The sequence below is a fragment of the Pteropus vampyrus genome, unplaced genomic scaffold (genome assembly GCF_000151845.1).
Source record: "Pteropus vampyrus isolate Shadow unplaced genomic scaffold, Pvam_2.0 Scaffold172, whole genome shotgun sequence".
Taxonomy (NCBI): Eukaryota; Metazoa; Chordata; class Mammalia; order Chiroptera; family Pteropodidae; genus Pteropus; species Pteropus vampyrus.
This window is the reverse complement of record NW_011888953.1, coordinates 2,587,470-2,615,331: the sequence shown is the minus strand read 5'-3', so window position 1 is coordinate 2,615,331 and position 27,862 is coordinate 2,587,470. Positions and strand designations below refer to the sequence as shown.

The 27,862-nt window shown below is 35.8% G+C and overlaps 1 protein-coding gene across 2 annotated transcripts in view; it reads right to left on the bottom strand.

Moving 5' to 3' along the window:
• Positions 1–27,862, bottom strand: part of FYB1 (FYN binding protein 1) — a 108,148-nt gene that overhangs the window by 37,085 nt on the left and 43,201 nt on the right. For both annotated transcript variants that reach the window (XM_011370692.1, XM_011370691.1), the window contains exon 2: positions 10,442–10,598. In XM_011370692.1, the coding sequence (XP_011368994.1) occupies positions 10,442–10,598 (157 nt within the window). The remainder of the gene's footprint in view (positions 1–10,441; positions 10,599–27,862) is intronic.

The following is a 27,862-nucleotide window of genomic DNA, read 5'->3' as shown; positions in this document are numbered from 1 at the left end:
TAACTTTCTCTTCTCTGGGAAGCTCTTTACCTGTCCTTCAATTCTAAATGATAGCTTTGCTAGGTAGAGTAGTCTCCGTTGTAGTTCCTTGCTTTTTATCACTTTGAATATTTCTTGCCAATTCCTCCTGGTCTGCAAAGTTTTTGTTGAGAAATCAGCTGATAGTCTTATGGAAGCTTTCTTGTAGGACATTAACTACTTTTCTCTTGTTTTTAAGATTTTCTCTTTATCTTTAAACTTTGGGTTAAAATTTAACATTTTAATTATGATGTAGCTGGTATGGGCCTCTTTGGGTTCATTCTGTTTGGTACTCTCTGTGCTTCCTGGGTGTGTATGTCTATTCACTTCATCAGGTTAGAAAAGTTTTCAGTCATTATTTCTTGAACTAGGTTTTCAATTCCTTGCTCTCTCTCCTCTCCTTCTGGTACCCATATGATACAAATGTTGTTACACTCTCTGGTTTGTCCCAGAGCCCCTTTAAACTATCCTCATTTTTTAAAATTCTTTTTTCTTATTGCTGTTCTAATTGGATGTTTTCTGCTACTTTATCTTCTAAATCGCTGATTCGATTCTTTGCTTTCATCTTATCTACTGTTGATTCTGTCTAAGGTATTCTTCATTTCTGTTATTGTGTTCTTTACTCATGACTGGTTATTTTTTATGTTTTCTATCTCCCTTTTTATGTTTTCCATCTCTTTGTTAAAGTTCTCACTTATTTTATCTATTCTTCCCTTAAGTTCATTGAACATCCTTATAACAAGTATTTTGAACTCCGCATCAGGTAGATTGCTTGTCTCTCCTTTTTGTTTAGTTCTTTTTCTGGAGCTTTGTTCAATTCTTTCATTTGGGACATTTTTCTTTGTCTTCCCCTTTTGGCTGCCTCCCTGTGTTTGTTTCTATGTATTAGGTAGGGCTGCTATGTCTCCTGGTCTTAGTAGAGTGGCCTTATGTAGTAGGTGTGCTGTGGGGCCCAGTGGAACAGTCTTCCCTGGTCTCCTGAGCTGGGTGCTCCTGGTATCTCCCTAATATGGGCTGTGTGTGCCTTCCTGTTGTAGTTGAGCCTCGAGTGCTGTTTGCACATCAATGAGAGGGATTAACTACAAGGCCGATTTGTTGTGAGAACTGGCCATGACCAATTGAGGAGCCGTTGTACAGGGGCTGACCCTACAGAGCAGGATTCACTTTAGCAGAGCTCTGGTGCCTGCCCTGTCGGCCCTTTGGGTGTGTTGTCCTCAGATGTGACCACAGGGGGTGCCCTGGCTCAGACCAAAATTCGCTACTGGGCACATGGGCTAGGGCCTCCTGGGAGGGGCCTTGTTGCAAGTCAGGTCCAGCTGCAGCCTGCGCCCTGCCCAGGGGCCACCTGGAATGTGCCAACAAGCAGTACACAGATCGCTGTCACCCATTCTGGGCTTGGAAGTGCCTCAAGAGGCCAAGATGCAAACGGAGGCTGGCTGCCACTGTACTGGGCTTGGGGCTGCTCAGTAAGAGGTATGGGGCATGCTGAGACCAGATGCTGCTTGTTTAGGTTTTGTGAACCTCCATGAGATTTTGGGAAAGGCCACAGCATAAGCCAAGACAGGCAGTTTGTATGAAAACGCCACTGGAAGTGGCTTAAGTGGGCCTGCACACTTGGAAGGGCAGAGTCTTAGGGACTCACCAGAACAGGGCAACCAGTATTAGATATGTTGATGGAGACTCAGATATGGCCCCCACCTGGGACTGCAAACCAGGCAAGGAAGGGCTCAACAAAGGGACAGTAGCCTCTACCAGTACTTCTGTCTGGGAGAAAGCTGCCCCTCTAGGCCTCACTCCGAAGCCAGACAACTCAGTTCCTCCCCATGTGTCCCTGGTGCCTACTGAGCTGCTGCCCCAGCACTGGAGCTCAGAGCAAGTGAGTCAATCAGCAAGAAAGTCCATGCGCAAGCTTCTTAAGAGGAATGTCTGCAACTCCAGAGGCCCTTCATCTCATTCAGCTATAATCTTTGCTGGTTTTCCCAGCCAGAAGTTGTGGGAATTCTTTTCTTGGTACTGGAACCCTGGGTTTGGGAACCCAGTGTGCGACTGAGACCCCTTGCTCTTCTGGGGAAATGTCCACAGTTGAAATGTTTCTCCTAATTCTCAACTATTACATGTAGGTATGGAACCAGCCTGTTCTATGTCTCTGCCTGTCCTACCAGTCTCGAGGTAGCCTCTTCTGTGTTTCCCAAGTTGTAGGATTTCTGTTCACTTAGATTTCAGGTGACTCCCAATGATAGCTATTCTGTAATTTAGTTGTAATTTTGATGTGGTTGTGAGAGAAGTCAAGCAGTGTTTACCTACTCCATCATCTTGACTTGAAGCTAGCTCCCTAGTCTGTTTTTTAAAGAAGGAGGAAATGTAAGTGATACATAAAACTTTGTTCTATACTTGCCCTTACTGAAAAGAAATCCTGAAACTTTTTTCAAGAATATGTCTTCCTGTATATTGAATGCATGAGGAATTATAAAACTGACTTTTTTAAGCCAATGCCTTCCAAATAGAGTTAGGTAAGACAATCTGTTCGTGCATGACTAATAGGGCAAGTCTCAAATTCTGGAAAATTTTAAGTATTTCTAATTTTAAAAAAGGTTATAATGGTAAATTCTTACTTTCCCTTTAATTTTAAAACACCCCTCCCCCAAAAAAAGAAAAAAAAGAAAAAAGCCTTAAACTGACTATGAATGACCTCAAGGAAAGGATTGTTTAACCTTTTCTTTTCCAACCTTAGTCGCTTCTCATTATTTATTATTTCTTATTACTTCAGTTTTCTCATCTCATCACTATTAATAACCATGTAATTTGCTTTGTATACCAAAATATTTAACCATTGGTTCTGTTTTCATACTAAGTATTAGCTATGTTGTTAAAATTATAATTATTTTTTTAAATAGCACAAAAGTGTGTTACATTAAAAATGTTGATTTGAACATTAATAATGATAAATATAAATGATAATGCTCTTCTGATCTGTTTTGCTTCCTTTTCAGATGTCTGAGGAAAATAGCAGAAAATATAACTGATTTCTGACCACTAGGTGGGGAAACAACACAGTTTAAAATATAATATAACTTTGGCTTCAGCTACTTAATTTTTAAAGATATTTATTATTTCTAATTTTTACCCACCTCCGATCTTTTCCATTTTTAAGGCATCATGACCTGAATGATATTATTACAAGTGACTTCTGATGAGTAGGCAGGCGATAAAGGTCATCCTATCTCTTCAAATTCCTTTCTTGATCCTAATGAAAGTTTTTTTTTTCCTTGCCTTAAGCAATACAGACTCTACACTTTGAGGAGAACTGTAAACCTTATTAGTCCTTTATTCTTTGGGGAAGACAGTCCCTCACCTGAGCACTAGCTCACTGTTTCTCCAGTCCTTGTTTCCAGGAATTCTTCCCTCTCTGTCATTATCATTTCCCCTTCGTTACTGGATCTTTCCCATCAGCACACAAACATACCGTTATTTCTTCCATCTTAAAAAAGAAAATCTTGATTCCATTTTCTCTTCCAGTTCCTGCTCCATTTTTTTGTTGCCTTTTCTCCTTTAAAGCACCATCTGTATCTGTGTGTTCCTTTCATGTTCCTGTCCTCTCCTTTCATGCTTTTTAAAAGCGATTTCAACCAGGCTTGTATCTCCATTACTCGAAAAATTTCATCCACACTGACTTCCATAGTGCTGGCTTACTTGGCCTTCACCGGCTTCTGACACAATCTCTGCTTCTGCATTAGGAATATTATCTGGCTTCCAGGAAAGCACGCTCTTGGTTTTTTCCTACTTTATTGGTTGTTCTTTTTCATTCTCCTTTTCTAATTTTCCTTCTCTCGGGCCTAGTGGAATACCCCAGTGCTTGGTTCTTCTCTCTAGTTATACTCATTTCCTTGGTGATCTTAACAGTCTTATGACTTTAAATGCGGAATATATACCGATGATTCTCAGATTTATATTTTTAAACCAGAACTCTCTCCCAAACTGTTTACTTCTTATACCCAATTGCCTCCTCCACATCTCTGCTTGGATATTTAAGAGACACCTCAGGCTTCACATAGCCATACCTTCCTGATCTTCCCCACCCCCAAACTTGCTCGCCTTCAGCCTCTTCTATTTCAATTCAAGGAAACATCATCCTTACAATTGCTCAGGCCAAAACCCTTGGCATCTTTGACTCTCTTTCTTTCATATCCCAAATCCAAATTCTACTGTCTCTACCTTCAAAACATATCCAGAATTTGGACACTTCTTACCACCTCGCTACCATCATGCTGGTTAGAGCCACCTCTATATTTTGCCTGCATTTCCACAATATCTGACTACTGATTTCCCTGCTTCAATATATGCCTCTTTTCAGATAGATGTTAAGGTGATCTTTATAAAACATAAGTCAGAAAACATCAGTGCTCTATTTAACCTTTCACTGGTTCCCATTTCACATAGAATAAGAGCCACAGTCTCTATCATGACCCTCAAGGCTCTACGTGAGCTGTATCTTTTCTTACTACTCTGTCCTTTGCTCACTCTACTCTAGCCCCAGTTACCTCCTTCCAGTCTTCAAACATTCTAGGCAGGGATCTTTGTTTTATTCACTGATATTTCCTGAACTCCTATTACAAAGGCAGAAAACAGTGGCTCAAAAATAATTATTAAGTGTATGTAAAATAACCTATGAGATCTTGACCTGTGAGTGGCCTTTGATTGCAGAGGGAAGGAATGAATGACACTTGCAGGCTGGTAGAGGGTAGAAAACACCCAGGTATGTGTTTTGAAGGATGGTAGAGTAAGGAAAAGCACAGAAACACCCATATATTACAGTTTTACCTAAAGATCATTCCCTAAATTTCCCTTTCACATGAAATATAAATTTTTGAGCCAGACTATCAGGACCCATTTTGCATTCACTTCCTCTTTGTGTCTTATCTAGCTTCCTCTAATTGGGGAAAGTTTTTAACCTAGGTATTTCTTCATTTTGGAATTCACTTGAACTCTCTGATGAGACCTGAAAGTTTCCACTATATACCACATTTTTGGTTTGGGAAAAAAAAAAGTATCTTATAGATGTCCCTTAGCTTTCATTCCTTTCTTCCCTCTATCTGGCAATTAACTTTCAGATCTCCAATTATAGTTTATCTAGGCAATAGAACATCAAAGACTCCTGTTTCTCTCCATCTTTCTTCTGAGAGTATGTATTCTGTGGAGTAACTATTAGATGAATCAGACTTTCTAATTAGGAATTCTTAACAAGATGGAAATAGAAATGAGGTAAAGTTTATTACAATTGGTGGGTTTTGCGAACTTATGATGAAAACGAAATTACAAGTAAGAATTTGAGTGTGACTAGTCAGCAGGCCCTCTTCAACTTTGCAAAAATTCCCCACAAAGCTAGGAAATTGAGCAGACTTCTTATGAAGCAGTAGCACAGGACTGTTTTTGAAATCTTTTCTTCCTTCTACAACTTTTTACTCCCCACCTTATCGTAATGGATTCTAGGCAGTAGGTTTGTGGAAAAGAGCTAACATAGCAGGTCTGAAACTGCTATTTTTAGAAGAATCTGCTACCAAGGTTTGCCCTTGGCTTTTATCTGGGAAAACAGCTTTTAAAAAATTCTCTACACTGATATGAAAAGTTGCCTAACTGATAAGAGTGCTTTACTGTATAAACAATGTGACTTACGATGAACATCTGCTTTCCTTCTAAAAGACTGGTATTTTGGTAGTTGCTAGGTAGAAGGTGCCAATGTGACTAGCTCTCAAGAAAAACCCATCTCTAACAGGCTTCCTGGGGAAGCAACATTACACATGCATTGTATTTCGAGGGCTATAGAAAGGAGCACTCTCGGTGTGTCTGCTCCCAGCCTTAGAAAGAGAGTGTTACTGTGATAAACCTCAGGCGTCAGTACTACTATATGGTGAGTAGTCCTGTAGTCTTTTTAGTGAATCATCAAACTGGATCTCTTCAAATTCCTTTCTTGATCCTAATGAAAGTTTTTTTTTCCTTGTCTTAAGCAATACAGACTCTACACTTTGGGGAGAACTGTAAACCTTATTAGTCCTTTATTCTTTGGGGAAGACAGTCCCTCACCTGAGCACTAGCTCCCTGTTTCTCCAGTCCTTGTTTCCAGGAATTCTTCCCTCTCTGTCATTATCATTTCCCCTTCGTTACTGGATCTTTCCCATCAGCACACAAACATACCGTTATTTCTTCCATCTTAAAAAAGAAAATCTTGATTCCATTTTCTCTTCCAGTTCCTGCTCCATTTTTTTGTTGCCTTTTCTCCTTTAAAGCACCATCTGTATCTGTGTGTTCCTTTCATGTTCCTGTCCTCTCCTTTCATGCTTTTTTAAAGCGATTTCAACCAGGCTTGTAGCTCCATTACTCGAAAAATTTCATCCACACTGACTTCCATAGTGCTGGCTTACTTGGCCTTCACCAGCTTCTGACACAATCTCTGCTTCTGCATTAGGAATATTATCTGGCTTCCAGGAAAGCACGCTCTTGGTTTTTTCCTACTTTATTGGTTGTTCTTTTTCATTCTCCTTTTCTAATTTTCCTTCTCTCGGGCCTAGTGGAATACCCCAGTGCTTGGTTCTTCTCTCTAGTTATACTCATTTCCTTGGTGATCTTAACAGTCTTATGACTTTAAATGCGGAATATATACCGATGATTCTCAGATTTATATTTTTAAACCAGAACTCTCTCCCAAACTGTTTACTTCTTATACCCAATTGCCTCCTCCACATCTCTGCTTGGATATTTAAGAGACACCTCAGGCTTCACATAGCCATACCTTCCTGATCTTCCCCACCCCCAAACTTGCTCGCCTTCAGCCTCTTCTATTTCAATTCAAGGAAACATCATCCTTACAATTGCTCAGGCCAAAACCCTTGGCATCTTTGACTCTCTTTCTTTCATATCCCAAATCCAAATTCTACTGTCTCTACCTTCAAAACATATCCAGAATTTGGACACTTCTTACCACCTCGCTACCATCATGCTGGTTAGAGCCACCTCTATATTTTGCCTGCATTTCCACAATATCTGACTACTGATTTCCCTGCTTCAATATATGCCTCTTTTCAGATAGATGTTAAGGTGATCTTTATAAAACATAAGTCAGAAAACATCAGTGCTCTATTTAACCTTTCACTGGTTCCCATTTCACATAGAATAAGAGCCACAGTCTCTATCATGACCCTCAAGGCTCTACGTGAGCTGTATCTTTTCTTACTACTCTGTCCTTTGCTCACTCTACTCTAGCCCCAGTTACCTCCTTCCAGTCTTCAAACATTCTAGGCAGGGATCTTTGTTTTATTCACTGATATTTCCTGAACTCCTATTACAAAGGCAGAAAACAGTGGCTCAAAAATAATTATTAAGTGTATGTAAAATAACCTATGAGATCTTGACCTGTGAGTGGCCTTTGATTGCAGAGGGAAGGAATGAATGACACTTGCAGGCTGGTAGAGGGTAGAAAACACCCAGGTATGTGTTTTGAAGGATGGTAGAGTAAGGAAAAGCACAGAAACACCCATATATTACAGTTTTACCTAAAGATCATTCCCTAAATTTCCCTTTCACATGAAATATAAATTTTTGAGCCAGACTATCAGGACCCATTTTGCATTCACTTCCTCTTTGTGTCTTATCTAGCTTCCTCTAATTGGGGGAAAGTTTTTAACCTAGGTATTTCTTCATTTTGGAATTCACTTGAACTCTCTGATGGGACCTGAAAGTTTCCACTATATACCACATTTTTGGTTTGGGAAAAAAAAAAAAGTATCTTATAGATGTCCCTTAGCTTTCATTCCTTTCTTCCCTCTATCTGGCAATTAACTTTCAGATCTCCAATTATAGTTTATCTAGGCAATAGAACATCAAAGACTCCTGTTTCTCTCCATCTTTCTTCTGAGAGTATGTATTCTGTGGAGTAACTATTAGATGAATCAGACTTTCTAATTAGGAATTCTTAACAAGATGGAAATAGAAATGAGGTAAAGTTTATTACAATTGGTGGGTTTTGCGAACTTATGATGAAAACGAAATTACAAGTAAGAATTTGAGTGTGACTAGTCAGCAGGCCCTCTTCAACTTTGCAAAAATTCCCCACAAAGCTAGGAAATTGAGCAGACTTCTTATGAAGCAGTAGCACAGGACTGTTTTTGAAATCTTTTCTTCCTTCTACAACTTTTTACTCCCCACCTTATCGTAATGGATTCTAGGCAGTAGGTTTGTGGAAAAGAGCTAACATAGCAGGTCTGAAACTGCTATTTTTAGAAGAATCTGCTACCAAGGTTTGCCCTTGGCTTTTATCTGGGAAAACAGCTTTTAAAAAATTCTCTACACTGATATGAAAAGTTGCCTAACTGATAAGAGTGCTTTACTGTATAAACAATGTGACTTACGATGAACATCTGCTTTCCTTCTAAAAGACTGGTATTTTGGTAGTTGCTAGGTAGAAGGTGCCAATGTGACTAGCTCTCAAGAAAAACCCATCTCTAACAGACTTCCTGGGGAAGCAACATTACACATGCATTGTATTTCCAGGGCTATAGAAAGGAGCACTCTCGGTGTGTCTGCTCCCAGCCTTAGAAAGAGAGTGTTACTGTGATAAACCTCAGGCGTCAGTACTACTATATGGTGAGTAGTCCTGTAGTCTTTTTAGTGAATCATCAAACTGGTTGTCTTGGGGATTCTTGAACAGCAGGAATAGTGCCAAATACTCTTTCCCTTCACATTTTTTTTTCATCAAACAATTACGTACCAGTTGTCATGTCTTATAAATGTTCAGGAATTCATGCTCTGGGTATTCATTTAAATTTCTCACTGAAATTACACAAGATCAAGAAGCCTGACTATAGCCAGTACCTGGGATACAATCACATAATAAAATTCAAAGGTACTAAGTTTAAAATCTAGTGGGTTAAATTTATTAAAGTAGGAAAGAAATTAGGAAAAAGAAACAGGATTTACTACATGTAAAGGGAAAATAATTTACACAGAAATCAGGTGTATTTGAGAACACATATTAATTAGTTATTCTAATTAAACTAATACTTATTTAGCACTTATATGTTAGATGTCATATGTTAGATGGCTTACATTCTTATTTGGTAGCTGGATTTCATGGAGTATTAGAGATTTTAAATTAGAATTTATAAACACAAATGCTTGGAAATATGTGCAGTTAACATAAATGCACAATGCAAGCCACATAGAAGATAACAGCCACTAAGCTGCACTAATACCTTCTGGTTACTGCCTTTAAATCCTCCAAAAGCATAATAAAGTGAAACATAGTGGAGGCTGCCCATGGCTAATGTGATTTCAAACTCTGCTCTGAATTGTCATCATCAGCAATTGAGGAAAGCTGTCAATCAGATACTATTATTAACAGAGTCTATTATATGGATTATGAATATTAAATACTTTAAGCACAAATAACATCAATCTGGTAGGAGATTGAAGTGAAGAAAAAATAAGTTGTAGCTAAATATTTGGGGATATTACTTATTTTCCCTTTCTAGAAGAAAGGGAAAAATCTAGCTTGACTTGCCGTAAGGATCTATGCTTGCCATTGTTTGACTATTTCTTCTTAAAACATTGCATTCCATTTCAATCTCCCACTTGCTTTTTCCTCAACCAGCTATTCTGGTAAATCATGATTAAAGAGCCCATGCATAGTAAACCATATAGTTTTGACATTCTAAACAGTATCATCTAAGAAAATTTAAGCAAGAATAGGCTTCAATAAAAGTTTCCTAGGTTTTTAAAATGCAGTCAAAAATCTGAAGGATGAGAGAAAACCTGCATTTAAAAAAAAAACTTAAAGGAGGTTATTTAGCAGAGTGGTTAAAAGCACATATTTACTGTGGACTCAGACTGCCAAATTTCTACTCTACATTCTTGCCTAATCTCAAAGTATTTACTTAGCCTCTGTAAAATTTCATTTCCTCATCTATGAAATGATGATAACACTACCCATTTGATAAGATTATAGGGATTACATATGTAAAGTGCCTAGCACATCATAGGCAGTCAGTAAAATATGGTAGTAGTGGTGGTGGTGATGGTGGCCGTGATGATAGTGATGATGATAATGATACTGGTGGCAGTGACAGTGATGATGGTGGTGAAAGAGATGGTGGTGGTACTGACCTAAAAAATGCTTCAGAACAGTGGAAATTTTCTTCAAGTGAATGCTAATGGGAAAGTGTTCTAAAAACAGATAAATACTCTAAAAACAAATAAATAGGAGTTGCTCAAGGGGATGGGGGGTTGAGGTAAAAGCAGACTGCTCAGACATCCTTTCACCCTGCCACCTTTGTGGTCCCAGCAGTTTACCTTGGAACTCTCAGCACTTAGCTAAGCATAGTTTGAAAATCTATGACAGACCGACAAAGAAATGATAAGATAATATTTTGCTTACTTTAGATCTAAGGGAGGTTTAATGTTTCTGGGAGGTAGACTTGGGACTGGTGGTTGTGTTGGGTGAGATGCTGGCAGTGGTGGCTGGCTGGCCGGATGGGGTGGTGGAGGTGGTGGTAAGGAAGTTGTTGAGTAAGACGTTTGGCTTTTGCTGGTACCTAAGAAGCAAAGCAAACAATATCATGAATTAAGACAAGTTTTCAAAATATAAGAAATGTCTATTCCAAGTATGCAGAAATGAGAACCTTAAATATAAAAATGTAAGAAATGCATCCTAAGTTGCATTAATGCTTTAAAAAGTCTAATATTCTAAGTATCACATAATACAGTATTGTAAGTATTCCACTTCTTTTATCTTTTCAGCCTTATTGAAATATAATTGACAAATAAAATTGTAAGATATTTAAGTGTACAACATGACGATTCGATATATGTATATATTGTGAAAGGATTTCCCCCATCAAGTTAATTAACACATCCAATCCATCACCTCACGTTTGCCCTTTTTTTTTTTTTTTTTGGTAAGAACATTTAAGTTCTAGTCTTTTAGTAAATTTCAATAATACAATACAGTATTATTAACTATAGTCATCATGTTATACATTAGAGACTCACACCTTATACAGAAGTTTATACCTTTTTACCAACCTCTCCATATTTTACCTACCCCCAATCCCTGGTGACCACTTTTCTACTCTTTCCATGAGTTGAACTGTTTTTTTGTTTTTTTTTGTTTTTAATTCCACATGTAATTGATACCATGCCGTATTTATCTTTCTCTGTCTGGCTTATTTCACTTAGCATAATGCTCTCCAGATTCATCCATGTTGTGGCAAAGAACAGAATTTCCTCCTCTTTTAAGGTTGAATAATAATCTACCATATATATCTACAACATTTTCTTTATCCATTCTTCCACTGATGAACACTTAGGTTGTTTCCAGACCTTGGCTATTTTGAATAATGCTGCAGTGAACATGGGAGTACAGATATGTCTTTGATATAATGATTTATGGGACATGGTTCCATAGTGTGGTGGTTAGCACATCAGCTTTACACGCAGAAGGTCCTGAGTCCACACCCCAGTGAAGCCACAGTCCATGGTCTATGGCCGTGCCACTCTAAACGAGCTAGATGTCTGATCTCGGAAGCTAAGCAGGTTTGGGCCTGGTTAGTACTTGGATGAGAGACCACTTAGGAAGACTGTGTGCTGTAGGCATAAATAATAATAATAAAAAAGAAATAATGATTTTGTTTCCTTTGTATATATACCCAGAAGTTGGATTGCTGGGTCATACAGTTCTTTTTTAATTTCTAGAATAATCTCATACTGTTTTTCATAGTGGCTGCACCTTTACTTTCCCACTAACAGTATATAACTCTTCCCCTTTCTCCACTGCCTGGCATTTGCTACCTCTTGTCTTTTTTATAAAAGCTATTTTAACAGGTGTGAGGTAATATCTCATGTGCTTTTGATTTGCATTTCCCTGATTAGTGATGCTGATAAATGTTCCTTTTCTTGAGATAGATAAATACTTTAAATTGAATTCCCACTCCGAAAAATAATTTCTCTTACCTTGTTCATGTAAACCTTAATAATTGTTAAACAATGTGTAGAATATGTAAATAAAAAATTCACATATATTTATTTATACATAGCTAATGCTTGATTCATAATTTTTTAAAAGATTATTGACTTTCCATTTGGTAGATGTGGTTTTTGCTCTCTTCCCTTTCCCTTTCCAGTATAGCAAGAACATGATTTTGTAAAATTAAATCCATATTCATTGCTTTCATTATCATGACTACGTAAATATTGTTCTTTGCTGAGTCAAGTGGTATAGTATAATTACATTTTCTTTCTCATTCAACTTACTGTTTTCCTGGAGCTAATAACTGCCTCATTTTGTCATTTGCGAAGAATTTTCTTTGGAACTCTTACTTCCCACAATTATTAATCACTGTGCCTTTAAACATTTTATACTAAATGAAACCTTTCAGATAATTGGTCAGTTTCAATATATTGTATCTGTCTGCTTGCTCTAATCTGACCTGGTTGCTTTTAAGGTCTGTCATGCAACTGTCTTCCTGGTATTTCTCTTTGCTAGCATCATGGCTCTGATATTTTAAGAAAAAGCACTGTGATAGAAGTGCAAGCTCTGGAGCCAGCGTGCCTGGGCTTAAATCCTGACTCCACCACTACTTGCTGGGTGACTTGGGTAAGTCATTTTCTGGTTTCATGTGTAACGTGGAGATAAAAATAGCGCCACATAATAGGGTTGTGGTGAGGACTTAAGACTTAACATACAAAAAGCACTTAGAATAATACCTGACATGTAGTAAGTTCAACATTTCATTTTTCATTCAATGAATATTTATGGAATGCCTATCATGGATCAACCTCTGTTCTAGGGATTAGGAACCCAACAGAGAAAAAACAAAAATTCATGCTCTTATAGTTTTGCAGAGATGGATAATCTCTAAGTGAATGTAAGTAAAATACATATAAAATTGTAATGAAAAATGCTATAAATGATGGAAAGATATGTAATAGTGTGCTATTGGTATCTCTTTTCAACTCTGTATTCAGTGACCTCATTATGGTAAATTGAACTTGGGAATAATGGGAGTATTTATCTCATGGAAATTGACAAGAACTGCAAATTTGAGCTTGATTTATTATTTTGTTGATTATTAGATTTAAGCAAATGATGGAGAAAATGCTGATAATGCAGATTAAACTTAAAAGTGTGTCATTTCTGTAGTCATTATATTGCTAATAGCATGAAACATTCAGGAAATATTTTCCCAGTATTTGGAAACTACTATACAACTCAGCAAAGTAGTCACTCAATCATTGGTGAGTGCAGTTCTGACACATCTTTATTGTTACACATTCATCTTATTAACCTAAGTGAAAATACCAATCAACATTCAAGTTGGAACTGTACTCTTTCATTAATCGTAATCGCAGGTTAGCTACAGATGTAAAAATCAATTGGCTATACTGGATTTTCAATAAAAGTACTGTATACTTTATTACTCGTATATTATGTTACACATCCTGTATATCAATAAAATTTATAACATGTATGTATAACACACATACAGAGTTTTTTCTGAAGAACTAGTTCAACATTTATAGCATACCATTGCTTACATCTAAAAAATGTCTAGGTCCTATTGGCTATATGGTAAACAGAATTACTTGTCTCTGCATCTTCCCCTTTTGCTTTGACCCTCATCTTCTCCATCAGTCATCCATTCGCCTTCTGATTTTATATATGATGCTCTGGAATTATGCATGTTGCCTGGCTTTCTTGACCATGGAGTTTGTATTTCTTATCCTTCTTGTATGGAGCAATTTTTTGAAAAAAAAAAAAGGGGGGGTTGCCTCTTGAAAATATTTTGTTTTAATTTTGTATGTCTTTAAGTGCTAGTGAGGTCATTTTCTTAATCTTTATAATTATTTTTTATTTTAATTGTGCTATCTATTCAAATTCTTTGCCTGTTTTTAAAATAGCATTTACTTTTTCTCTTTTGTGTGTAAAACCATTTTATTAAGGATCTTAATCTTTTTGCCTTTTACATGGACAAACTGAATATAATAATTTGGCAGCTTTGGCTCTTGCCTCTGCTTGTACATACCAAAGTAAAACAAAACAAAACAAAACAAAACAAAACAAAAACCAAACTATGCCATAACCAATAAAACCTTAAAAATCTCCAATATCTTTGAAGAAAATATAGTACTTTACTGTAAAATTTCTTTAAGGATCAATGGCAGGGTTTTCGATGCATATTAAACCAAAAGCTTTCTAATTCCTTTTAGATACTTCTGCCTCTTTCCAAAGATTTTCACTGTAGTAATTATTAAAAATATTCCCCTCTCTCTTCCTGTTCTTTCCTCATGATCATAGTCATCTTCTTGGAGCTTTAAAAATTGCTCAGGCCTTGCACTCCTGACCTGTGACACACTCTGCCAGGTTCTTCTCACAGGAATAGCTCATCTTCTCTTTTGGCAGCTATTTTTTGGGGGTTGAGGTAGGAAGAATGAATTCTGTTATAAATCTGATAAATAAAAAATCTCAATTGATTATATTTATGTTAGACATATTTTGTCCATTTCATTTTTTGTCATAAGTAAAGTTAAATTTTTTGATATATAGTACCTACTCTTTTTCTCTAAATCAATGAGTAAATTCTTTTTTAAAAAAATATAATTTCTATCACTTAGGTTATGTTTAGAAAGGCCTTTCCTACCCTGAGAACATATAATTTTCTATCTTCTCCTATTTCTTTTTGGCTTCATTTTTTTTTTTTTTTTTACAGTTGAGTCCTTAAAACTTTTAGTTAGGTATGAGGTTGGGATCTATGTTTATAGTATTTATTATTGTTTTCCTTAAATCATTTACCAAATGTCCCAGCAACATTTATCTAATAAGCTATTGTTTGCTGATTGAAAATGCCTCTCTTATCATGGAATAAAGATTACAAATCCTAGTAAATTTGTCAGATAAAAATGACAAATTATTTTTACTTATAATGTGATTTGATAGATTCATAAGTGAAGTGAAAGCTATACAAAGAGAGAATAAGTCATTGTGAATAGATACTAATAAACCATCATCGAAATAGAAGAAAAATGTTTATTAGCCTATGACCTATCTTTTCATAAAAAAGATTTTGACAAGCAGGAGGCATTACCATAGGAGACTCATCTAAGGCCTGGACGTGAGAAATTATAGACATAGTTTGGTGACACTAAAAATTGACTTACCCTGAAACCCATGTGCCGCTTTTTCATCTTTACGTCGACTTTTGAGACTTTCTGAGGGGGCCTCTGTTGTGGGCCCCTGCTGTTCTGCTTGCACTTATTCTCCCTTCTATAGTTATAATAACTGGAGCTAACTGGAAAGGGAGGTGCTTACTTTTCCACTGGCCTTGGAACTCAAGAGGATCCTCCTGAAACTGCTGGCAGCCATCTTGCCACCACCAGGGGAGGGCTTACCTCAGGGTGCAGCAAAACCAGAGGAGAGCAGGGCTGAGAGCTAGAGAGAGACTGGCCGAATTTTTTTTTTTTTTTAATTACCTTTGGAAAATGGTCAGAAGTAGTTTGAAAAGCTTAATGAGGCACTAAACCAATTGTTAAGTGTCTTGTTCCTCATCAAGCTTGGGAAAACATATGCTAAAACCTTCCTATGTTACACTAGTATTTAGCAGCAAAATATTTTACTTTGCAAAATCTGTGGTCACTTTCAAATACTACAAGGAATATGTTTGCATATATACAAAATAATTCTAAGAAAAAGCACATTAGTCTTACGGGGGAGGTGGGGAACAGGTAGACATACCTTAACATCTAATGATTTGCTCTAAAATCTTAATCTGGACTCTGTAAATTATACTAAAATATAATTGGTAATATTGAAATTTTCAAAAGCAAAGATCTAGTCTGTTGTGATGGAAAGAAGGGGATAGATATTGAATTGCAATAAAATAAGTAAAAAAGAAACAGAAACAATAAATCTACAGGAAACTTCTGAGATTAATGAAAATAACATTAAGTAATCACTTTTTGTTTTTTGCACCATTCTAGGCATTTGACATATGTAATCTTATTTAATATTTATAACAGCCCAATAGAGTATATGTTATTATCTAGTTTCCGTTTGGTAGTTAAGAAAACTGTCCAAGTTCAGAGAGTTTGTAAATAACAGAAATGAGGTTTTAAACTCAGCCAGAATTTGAGCCCTAGTCAATTTCTTATGAGGTCTTTGCGCTTTCTGCTGTGTTCCGCTGCTCCTCATAGTAATAAAACAGAAATTATTGGTAAGTTCAAGTGGACACATTGATATGCTTTCCAAATATCTGATGTAAGTCTAGCTTTTCCAATGGAGACCTATTCTCTTAGTGCAGTTTTGTATGATGGTTTTCAGTTTCGTGTAGGGTGGAACTGGCTCTGGAAACTGTAAAGTAATTCTGAAGTATATATTCACATAATGGGTGTTTTGGATGTGAAATTTATGATTTATATCAGAATTTGATTTTGGAAACCAGGTAGCAGGAAAGTAGACATTCAGGAGCTAGTAGAAAATAGGTCCCTAAAGATGAATATGACTAATGTGGGCCAGCAGGTAAAAAAGCCCCAAGAAATAGAATTGAAGAACTTGAAATAAATTCATAAAAGAACTTAGAAGCTATAAAATAAATAAGATAAAGGGAAAGGGCAACAAGTTTAGAGTTTAATTGAAATCAAGAATTAGGGATATAAAATTAAGATGCAATACCCCAAACTGATCTACTTATGGGTCCTATACTCTGAGGCTCAGGGGGTATTGCCTGTGAGAGTATTTGGCTTTAAAATACTGAGTCTGAAAATTTTAAAGCCCTTCCTCAAAGAATGACAGGATTGTGCAGGAATATGGGCCCCATAGCAGTGGGCAGAGCTGGTCTCATGGACAGCGCAAGATGACTCAGTGGCAGTGAGCTAATCAGGGGAATGTGCAACGTATTGCCCACTCTCATCCTAAGTCAGATCCAGGAATTGTGTTCCTGGGCACTTTAACTGTAGCTCAAGAATTCAAGAAGGATGTGGAAGAGAAACAAACTTTTTTCTACTGTTCAAGGTTCTTTTGGTCAGTCTAATAATTAAATGTACATAAGACAGATTAACAAGAGAAAATAATCAAATTTAATTGCACATGTATGTATAATAACCCCACATACATGATAGGTTCAGAGACAGAAAGGGAAAATGAGATATATATGACATTCTGAGCTAAGGATGAGGTAAGGCATCTTGGGGCCTCAGAGAGTCATTGCAAGATGATAAAGGGAGTAGAGGTTCAATAATTAGAAGTTTATCTTGCCTTATAGATAGGACATGAAGAGTTATTTCCAGCGTTAACTCATATTAGGGGCAAGCCTTCACATTTAAATTGTTTAAGAAAGCAGTAAAAGTTTCTCCTGAACCTGTAGGGTCTCGATTGGCTTCAGCCCAAAATAATTCACATGCCAAAGAAGCACATCTTGGGGAGGCCTGTTCTGAATGCCTTCAAGGAGATGCTGGGCATTTTGCTAACAAAGTCCAGTGGAGCTTGACTCAACATTTTGTTGTAACATTTGAACTTTCACAAGTGATGTAATAATTTTAATAATAAAATTCTTAACTATAATAAAAAGGTGACTAATGGCAAAAATAAAAGAACTGACTGTATTTATGTTAGGGAACAGTTCATACTGGTTACAGAGAAAATGAGGAGGGTTAGGAATGAAGGGAAGAGAGATTATAAAACCTTCCGGATATGAAAACTACTCTCAAGAATCTAGGCATTTAACAACCTCTGAATCAAACTATTCATCATCCTCTTTAATTTTGGAAGCTCAGAAGAGGCTTTGCACAAGTCGTATGCCCCTGCTCAGGCACACCCGGATGGGTGAAACTCCAAAGTCATTTTATTAGGAGGAAATGACTAGGAAGGGCCTTCTGTGAGTCAACAGTACCCAGGGGTTATCTGGCCCTACCCCGACGATAGTTCTAGGATCACTGAAACACAGACTACCCGAAGCGATGACATTTTGTCAGGATCTAAAATTCTATAAACAGAAAAATAGAATTGAGGGGAAAGGGAGGAAGGAATGGGGAAAGGGGGAAGGGATGATTAACTAAGACACAATGAGGGTGCTAGTGTACTCTTATTATAGAAAAAGAAAACTTTTATTTCACAAGCTTTACACTTCAGATTTTTCTGCAAACCATATACTGGTTCTAGATAGTGTCATAATATTCTGGTAACACAAAGATCTATGAGGACTCAGGAAATTGATGCTCGTTGATTCTGACCTTTATGATGTTTGACTAAAAAGGTACTTATAGCCTTCATGTCCCAAGGAGTCCAGGAGCATCTAGAATTATGGTTCTCTATTTCTTTTTTTAGTCTATGGATCACTTTATAAAACCAAAGACACTGTGTATGATATTGCCCGAATTGCCATAAAACCCTGGCCTTAGACCAGGTATTTCTAATTCTGGTTTTGTTGGGATGTATTAGAATTGGGCCAGGCATTAGAAAACTGATTCATCACCAGCTCTATCACTAAAGAACTCTTTGTCTTTGGTGAATCAGTTAACTTCCATGTGATTTAGTTTTTACATCTGTCAAATTGCGGTAATACTATTCCAGCTACGTCACAGCAGTTTAAGGATTAAATGAGCTGATATGCATGAAAACATCTTGAAAAGTCTAAAGTATTATATAAACATAAAAGACAATCACACAAGGATGATGGATGCAGCAAATAAAATAATTACTAAGTTTTTCTGACTTAAAATATTTTGAAATCACTTATATAAGTTTATTTGTTAATTGGGAATTATTATATTATGTGCCTGCCCTAGGATTCAGCTATTGAACTGGCAACTCAGAATATAGACTTTTACTTTTTCTGGGCCTGGGTAGGTACGTAGCTATTGCCCACCCAAATGAGAAGGAAAGCTCTAGCAACTGTAGTGAATTTCTGGAGTCCGTACTGGTGAACTCTGCATTAAGTAATTTGTAAACAACTGAGGTGCACACTTAATGGAACCTCTAGCCGTTGCGTACCCATGCATACTCATTATGCCTAACTACACATGGGCTTTCTTGGGACTGAGTCTCACTGAGATCTTATCACATTTATCATAATGGTTGTTTCAAACTATATTCCTGGACCCTACCCATACCTTCCTCATTCACTACAGATGGCCTTGCCTTTTAATTTACTAAGAACGTGTAGAGCACTCCACCTGATGATCCCCAATTATCCTTTGTTCTAACTTAAAACCTCCTTATATCTTGTTCTCCCTATTTTTAACCCCTGATTCTCCGGGAAAAAAAAAAGTGTCATTTTCCCTTACTAATATGAACTGGCATTCTTGGTGCTTATCAGTGCCTACCTCCTTCTAAACCTTGCTTCGTTAATTATTAACTCCTTCACTTGCTCAAGCAAGAAACATTTATTAAGCTAATACTATATGCTCTGGACTGTGTATTTCATTCTTTAAGAAAAATTTCCCATCTTAAACATGGTCTGATCTCCTCTACTCTAAAGAAACACAACAATATCCTTTCTTACCCTTGTCTCCGACTCTAGCTGTGAGCTGTTTTTTCTCCTTTTGTTCATGGCCAAACTTCTTGGACCAAAAGTCTATATTTGCCACTTCTATATTTTCATTGTGCTTAGGAGGCTTCACAGCAGAGTGAAGAATAAAAGGTTTCTAGGACAGAGAAGCTTGGGGTTGAATTCAGACTCCAGCACATTTATCTTAACTTTCAATTGTTTATTACTCAGTTTGGAGCCTTGAATAGTTTGCTTGACTTCCCCAAGCCTTCATTTTCTTAACTATGGTCATATATACCTACCTTGCAGAAGCACCTGACACATTGTAGCTCTTAATAAATGTTTCTATTCTTCTTAGCTATCACTAGATCTGGCTGCATCATTGATACATTGCAGTCTACCCACCTCAACTGCAACTGCAACAAAACAAAACAAAACAAAACAAAAGCACCAAAAAAGCCTTTTCCCCAAACCAATCATAACTAATCCTGGATCTGTTAGGGTATTTAAAATAGATTTAGAATCAGGAAGTTTAAATTCTTAAATCCATTCTGTTAGGTACCAAAACAAACATTACTTTCACTTTCTATTCCTAAACACACCAAAATCAATTTTCAATATGGAAAGTGGAATGGCTTGATGGAAAGAATAGTTGTGCTGGAATCATTCAGACCTGGGTTTGGTGACTAATCCTATCTAGTACTAGCTGTAGGACACAGTGATTTATTTTGTTTCTCTGGGTTTTATGTTCTCTGCCTGTTAAAATGGGACTACTGATTCCTACCTTACAGGATGGCTATGGAGAATTAAAAATAAATAATATGTGCACCTGCCCAGCATATAGTAGGTGTTCTACTTATAAATTATCTTAGAACATAAAACTATTGTGTTCTCTATGGGACAGGCCCTTATTAAATCTCTGGGGCACGTTTATTTCCATCTGTGTAGAGAGACTGGGACGATCATGTTCTAGTAACTTAAAAAAGAAAAGTTTCTAAACTGTCACTTGTGCCTGAAACAACATGCTAATTGGTGCACATCTGACCATTTTGTAGAAACAAGCTTCTGAAAAGCCACCTGCCCTTTTAACTGTAGTGTGGCTGCCCTGCCTTCCTCAGTGTTAACGCCCATGCAGCCTATGCTACTTAGAGAGCTCTCTTTCATTTGTACACAGAGCACTCATACGTGGTTTCTTATGCTAATTTTATTATCTTTAAACTTTCGTTTATTTATTTATTTATTTGTTTGTTTGTTTATTTATTTATTTATTTCCCAGTTAAACAGTAACCTTCTGAGGGTGGGTCTGCATTGTCAACATCTGTGCGTGCCCTACAATACTTGGCATCTACCATACATAGTAAGGCATTTTATGTTTTATTGATCTGGACTTTCTTTTACCTTTAGAAAAATAACTAATTTAAAATAGCTTATTGCGAAATAAATGCATATACAATAAAACATTTAATATAAGAAAGAATACTGAAAAGAAAATCTCACATTCTAGATACCATCCCCTAGCTTCATCCCCAAAGACACCCATTATCAGTCTTGCAAGAAACAGCCCATGAATTTTTTTTTTACACAAATGGGACCATAGTACATAAATTATTTTATGATTTGTTTTCTTATCTCAAAAGAGATTGTTCTACAATGGCACAAATAGGGCAATCAGTTTTTTTTTCCGTCATAGCTGTGGAGTTCGCCATTACATGAATTTACCATAATTTATTCAACCAGTATCATCACTGATAGAAATTTAGATTATTTTTAAAATAGCTTCAGATAAAATTTACTTAATAAACTGGTTTAAAGTATACAATTCAGTGGTAGTATATTTACAATTGTGCAACAATCATCATAATCCAATTTTAGAACATAAGAATCACTACAAAAATAAACCATTTACCTATTAACTATCACAGCTTATCTCATCCCTTCTCCCCCTTGCCTTAAGCAACCACTAATCTACTTTTGGTCTTTATAGATTTGTCTGTTCTAGACATTTCATATTAATAGAATCATACAATATGTGTTCTTTTGTGACTGGTTTCTTTTCACTCAGCTGTTTTTGCAGTTCAATCATGTAGCAGATATCAGTACTTCATTCTTTTTTATGGCTGAATTATAGTTCATTATATGGATACCACATCTATTTATCCATTCATCAATTGATGAACATTTGAGTCATTTCCACTTTTTAGCTATTATAAATGATGCTGGTATTAACACACATGTATAAGTCTTTGTGTAGACATAAGTTTTCATTTCTCTTGGACATATGCTCAGAGTAGAATTGGTAGGTAATTCCATGTTTAATCTTTTGAGTAACTGTAGGTTGTTTCTTATGTTTTCATATTTTTGGATTATTAGACAATCACAATTATAAAATTATTCCTGTACTTATGTCTTTGACCATAAGTGTAAACACATCTGTATGATAAATTCTTAGAAAGTGAGATTGGTGGGTTAAAAGAACCAAACATTAAAACGCCTTTGATAAATAATACCATTTAGTGAGATTTTATCAATTCATGTGTCTTCTAGCCCAAGAGGTGAATACCCATTTTCCTGTAACCTCACTGACACTGTGCATTATCATACTTTTTTAGTTTTACAATTTCTGGTGGGTAAAAAATGATATGACATTTCGACTTGTATTTCTGTGTTTATAAGTAAGGCTAAGAATCTTTTCATACATTCATAAGACATTCTATTTGTGTGTGTGTGTGCGTGTGTGTCTCCTTTATACATTACATTCTGTAATGTTAGAGATATAGCATCCTATTTAGTTAAGTAGCTGAAAAAATGGACATTATCTCTTTTATGATTGGCTTTTATTCTAATACAGAATGTTATTTACAATACAGACATATAAGTAGATATTGCCATTTATGTCAAAGTATCTTATAAATTTCCAGAAAATCCTCAGCAGCCTTCAAAGGTAAGGACTTGACACCTCTGGGTCACTGGCTTAGGAAACCTAGTTTCATGTAATTTTCCTTTGCTCTAATTCGAAGTCATCTGCTTTTATCTTCAAAGGATTTGTAAACGCATAGTGGATGGGAAATTTTGAAAACCAATTTAATTGAAAACAAAGCACTATATTAGTAAGAAGCCCTTTGATTTGAAAGCAAGCTGCCAAGAAAATGTTGGTTAGCTTAGAGAAGTCCATCAAAATGGAAAAAAAAGTAATATTGAAACATCGATTTTTGCATAACCAAAGCAGAAATTAAGATGAATATGAAGAAGTAGAGATCAAAACAAATATGTTGATCAATTAGAAGAAAAAAGGTAAAGAAAGGCTTTGATCATTATCTTGAATTTCTCCATCTCAGACCTAATTTTAACATTCAATGTCTTCAAATTTTTTTAATTCTTAAAAATTCACTCCCCCAATAACTTTGTTGGCTATCCAGTTGTTATCTATATAATTATACATATAATTATAAACATAAATATAATTATAATTATAAATATAATCATAAATATAACATATAATTATACGTAATCATGAAATGTAAATTAGTTTTTAATAATTTTATTTATTTTCAATTCATAAAATAACATGAAACTCAGATTAGGCAATAATTTGACAACTTTTCTGACTTTTGAATCTTCCCTTTTCAAAAGAATGTTAAGAATGTCGTTTTATTTTAAAAGGAAAAGTCAATATATAATAAACATTTTTTTTTTTTTTTTTGGTCAGATGCTCATAGCTTATAGAGTGCCTCTTTCATGCTCTAAGATAGAGCACATTTGAGCAGATGATAAAACTGAATTTCTTTCTTCAAATGCTAAAAGTTGTTTTAAAAGTATGCTAATAACATATTGGAGCAAAGAAAGTACTAGAATTCAAGTTTTAGAAACATCCTCAGATAAACTGATTTATGTGTGGAATAATAGTGAATGCTTTGGGTGAATTAATATTTTAAAAATAAAAGTAATATAACCCAGAAATATAACATCTATGAGCAGAGAAGGAGTAAACGTTGATGCTACAGAGACAATATCACAACTTCAGAAAATGGACAGAGGGACAATTAAAGCAGGTCTCCAAACTCAACTGTAAATAAAAGCCAGGAAGGAACATGCATCTGTACACTGGGCTGGGAATGTGACCAGTGAGCAAGAGATTAATGACTTGTCTCAGTGGGATGGCTACTGCAGGGCTCCAGCCCATGTAAACATGTAAAGAACAAATCCAGATTTTTTTAATGAAATCTTCACGTCTTTGAATGTTGGCAATCGAGTAAATAAAACAAATTAAAACAAACGAACAAACAAAAACCCCAAAGAACTCTGCACACCAGAAAAGCACATTTGTGGGCTACGTTAATTTGTGACCAACACTTTTTTTTGTTAAGAAAGGAAAAATTGCCATAAAGAAAAGAAAAGGTTTATCAAGGGAAATTGCCTGATCATAGCTTCATCCAGGAAGCCAGTTTTTGAAAAGGGTAAATTAGATCTCAGACCAGGTAGAGAGTCATAAAGAGTTGAGGAAAGAGGAATTGCCAATAAGAAGGCATAGCTTCCTGCAGAGCCTGGACAGAGCAGGTGTTCCTGGCAAGACTCCAAAGAAAGAATCACTTTGGGGGGACAAAGTGACCACAACCCAGTGTAACTGTAAGAAGCACAACTATGTAGACAGACAGGTGTAAAGATAGGATATTTAGTTGAATAATGTTTGCATTTCTATGACAATGACAATTATTGTTGTTGCCATTTTTTTTATAGCACAAAAGTGTCAGATGATAAATCAAGACCTTGAGAAGAGAAAGACATAGAAGAGAAGACCCAGAAGAGAAAATACAAAAACCATAGAGAAGCTCCTGCTAGGACTGTAATCTTAGACAGGCTTCTCCCTCTTCCTTCTTTTCTTAAAAAAAATAAATAAATAAAATAAGTATTTTTAATTACACAAATAATATACAAATCATTTCTGAAAAAGTTTTCCAACACAGATAAAATAAAATTTCACATAACCTCTCATTCTCTACCCCCGCCTCAGAGGCAGCCATTGTCAATCTTTGCTGAATTTTTTCTATGCATTTACTCACCTATGTATGTATGCCTGGAGGTACCTGATTAAAAACCCAAGTATTCCTGTCCACAGACTATTGTATTACATGTATTGGGTCCATCTCACTCCTCGTAAATGTGGCAGAATGTTTTGTGAGTGGGATATTCCACGGTTTGTTTAGTCTTTTTCTCTTGAGCATCCACTTACGTGCTCTCTATATATGTGGCAGTAGTTTTCTAGAACAAATATCTACAAATAGAGTTTCTGAGATGAAGGATTTGAACATTTTATGTTCACAGAGATTCTGTCAAATTGTCCTCCAATGGAACTTTATCAGTGTGGACTTGCTGAAGTTTCGCCTTCTCATACTCTCTTTACCGCTGGATATTTTTAATCATTTTTCAATTTTGCCAACACAATCACATAATCTTTCTGAGCCTTTGTTTAATCTGTAAAATTATAAAAATTCGACTTCACAATAACATTATGATAATGATGTTAGCAAAAATGCCTATCACAAGAACCTAGCTCACAATAGATACTCCATAAACATTTATCCCCAGTGAGGAAAAATTTAGTAAAATATGGGTTAGTTGCATAATTTTTATGGTGCTAATACAATGATATAGAATAAGAATTGAGTAAATTCATTTTTTTTTTAGCCCATATTCATTTTCTATTTTTAATTACAGTTCTCCAATTAGGAATATTTCCTAGAGTTTAGCATTACTATGTTATATGTCCTGTGTTACAACTCAATTTTCTCACTACATTTTTCTTTTTAACTACGGTGAAATCTTTATTTTTATAGTTCATTGTGACATCGTTTGTCCTTCACTTATTCTTTTTTCACTTGTTTGAGGCAAATCAAGCTGTACTTTAATGACAGTGTAAATGTAAGCTTATGTTAATTGTTTAAAAGATTTTTACTGGAATGAAAACACAGTTTAAAAATTTGTATAGAAAATTTAAGGATCTATGAAAATATCCAAAGACACTACCCTGACTGTCCACAGCTCAAGTTTAGCAGCTGAACTTAAAGATTTCTCATATACCTCATCTGTATGCTTTGTTTAATGATTCTAACCAATCAAACTGTACCAAATTTTACAGTTCCTAAATCTAATTCATAGATTCCATCATTATATTATACAAATTAAAATCATATCATCACATTTGCACCATGCATCTAATCTTGTATAAAGTCCAAATATAGTAGTAGATGGGTCACATTAACATCCAATAAGTAAATATTTAATAACTGTTCATATTGATTCCTCTTCTGTTTTTTCTAACTCCCTACATTCGATATGTGAGCAGTTCCTAACAATGCTACCTCTGAAACATCTCAAATTCACCTACTTCTCTCTCTTCCACTGTACCACCTTGGTCCAAGCCACATCATTTCTCACTCAAAAGCCCTTTTAACCAGTCTTTCAGCTTCACTCTTACTTGCCTACACTTTATGCTCTAAATGACAGTCAAAGAGAAGTCCTAAAATGTAAACCAGATGGTAATACACTTTTTCATAATGGCTTCAATTTCAATGGCTTAGTATTACAAATTCTAAACTATGACCTTCTAAGATCTATGAGATTTGATCAGTGCCTCCTATTCCATCCTCACCTTGAACCATTCCCCCTTCACTTATGGTATTCTAGCACACTCAAGGTCTTTCTGTTTGTTTAACCACATCAAGCTGGTTCTTATGTAAGGAATCTGCACTGCTTCGACATTCTTATTCTATATCATTGTATAGTTGGACTCCATCACCATTCATGTTTCTGCTTAAATATCATCTTTCCGGAGAGGTCTTTACTGTTGAGCTCATTCAAAATAGCTCACCTTGTCTGCCACCTCCACAGCCACTCTATTTCATCATTCTGTTTTTTATTTACAGTACTCAGCATTCTCTGAATTTGTTTATTTATTTACCTCCATATTATCTAATCCTCCAACTATAATGTAAGCTCTACAAAAGCAAAAATCACATATATCATTCCCATTGCTGTGTTCCCAGGCATAAACACATTATAGACTCTCACTAAATATTCGTTGAATGGATGTGTAAATAAATAATCCTCTGCTAAAAAAATACAAATGTCAAACCCTCTTGGACCTTGCCACCCTCAGGACAACATCAAAGATTAAAGATAATAAGGAGTTCATTATGTAATTTATCTTTGTCATTAATATTAACACTAAAGATTATCATTTTAATACTCGTTAGTAGAACCAAATATTACAAGGCATGAACAGAAAGAATGACATTAAATATAAGCAGAAAACACATAATTAGTAGAGAGAATAATATTAAATATTAGTCTTGGAATTGGAATTGGAATAAGAAGTCATCTAACAAAGGCCTAAATTTAATTAAAATTTAAATCACTGACTTAGTTGAAACAATAGAAATCTTTGGCAACAAGAGAGTAGGGACAGTCAGGAGCATAAGACACAAACTAAAGATTCTGCATTGATATGTACTAGACTGGTTGAAGTTCATTCAAAAAGGTCAGCCAGGAAGGAGACAAGAGTTCAAGTTAGTCAACCAACGTACTTTGTAGTCAGCCAGACTTGGAGCCAAATCCCCTTGACCTTGTAGACTAATGCTGCCTTTGTCCATTGATTGATCATTGTTACCTGGTTGCAGTGTGCCTATACGCACCTGATAGTTAATCATTATTATATAATTTTGGACAATGAAACAAGACATTGCTGGTGGCCTAGTAAGAAATTGTAAATGAAACAACAATATTAGATCTGGATAATATGACTTGCTAAATACAAATTTTGCATCTATAAAAGGTAGCAATGCTGGAATTTTAGTGTGATGAAACTGGTAGGAGGGGAGGATAAGAGGCTTGGTAAGTCCCCATTTTAGGCTTTCCATGTGTACAAAGATCTTACTGCAAACAAGCAACATATAATGGACACCCACCCAAAGTTACCTTAAAGAACTGGGAAAATATGAGATGCTATGCCCACCTAAATCCCTCAGCCTGATTTTTTTCTGATGTGCTTTGCTAAAACTGTATTACTTATACTTATCTTGGTAAACTTTTGACATCTAAAAATTGTGTCAGAGTGCCCATTTTGACCAAACCTCTAATACTACCTTTTGTAGGACTGCACTAAAGGTGCACATGTAACTCAGATTGTTGATAACACGTTGTTGAGGGAACTATTGCTGCTTTAGGAGACAAGAATCATATTTAAAGAATCCCTGCCAGAAAGAAATCTAACTATGGGCAGTGAACACACAATGCAATATATATATAACTTACTGTTGAATTGTACA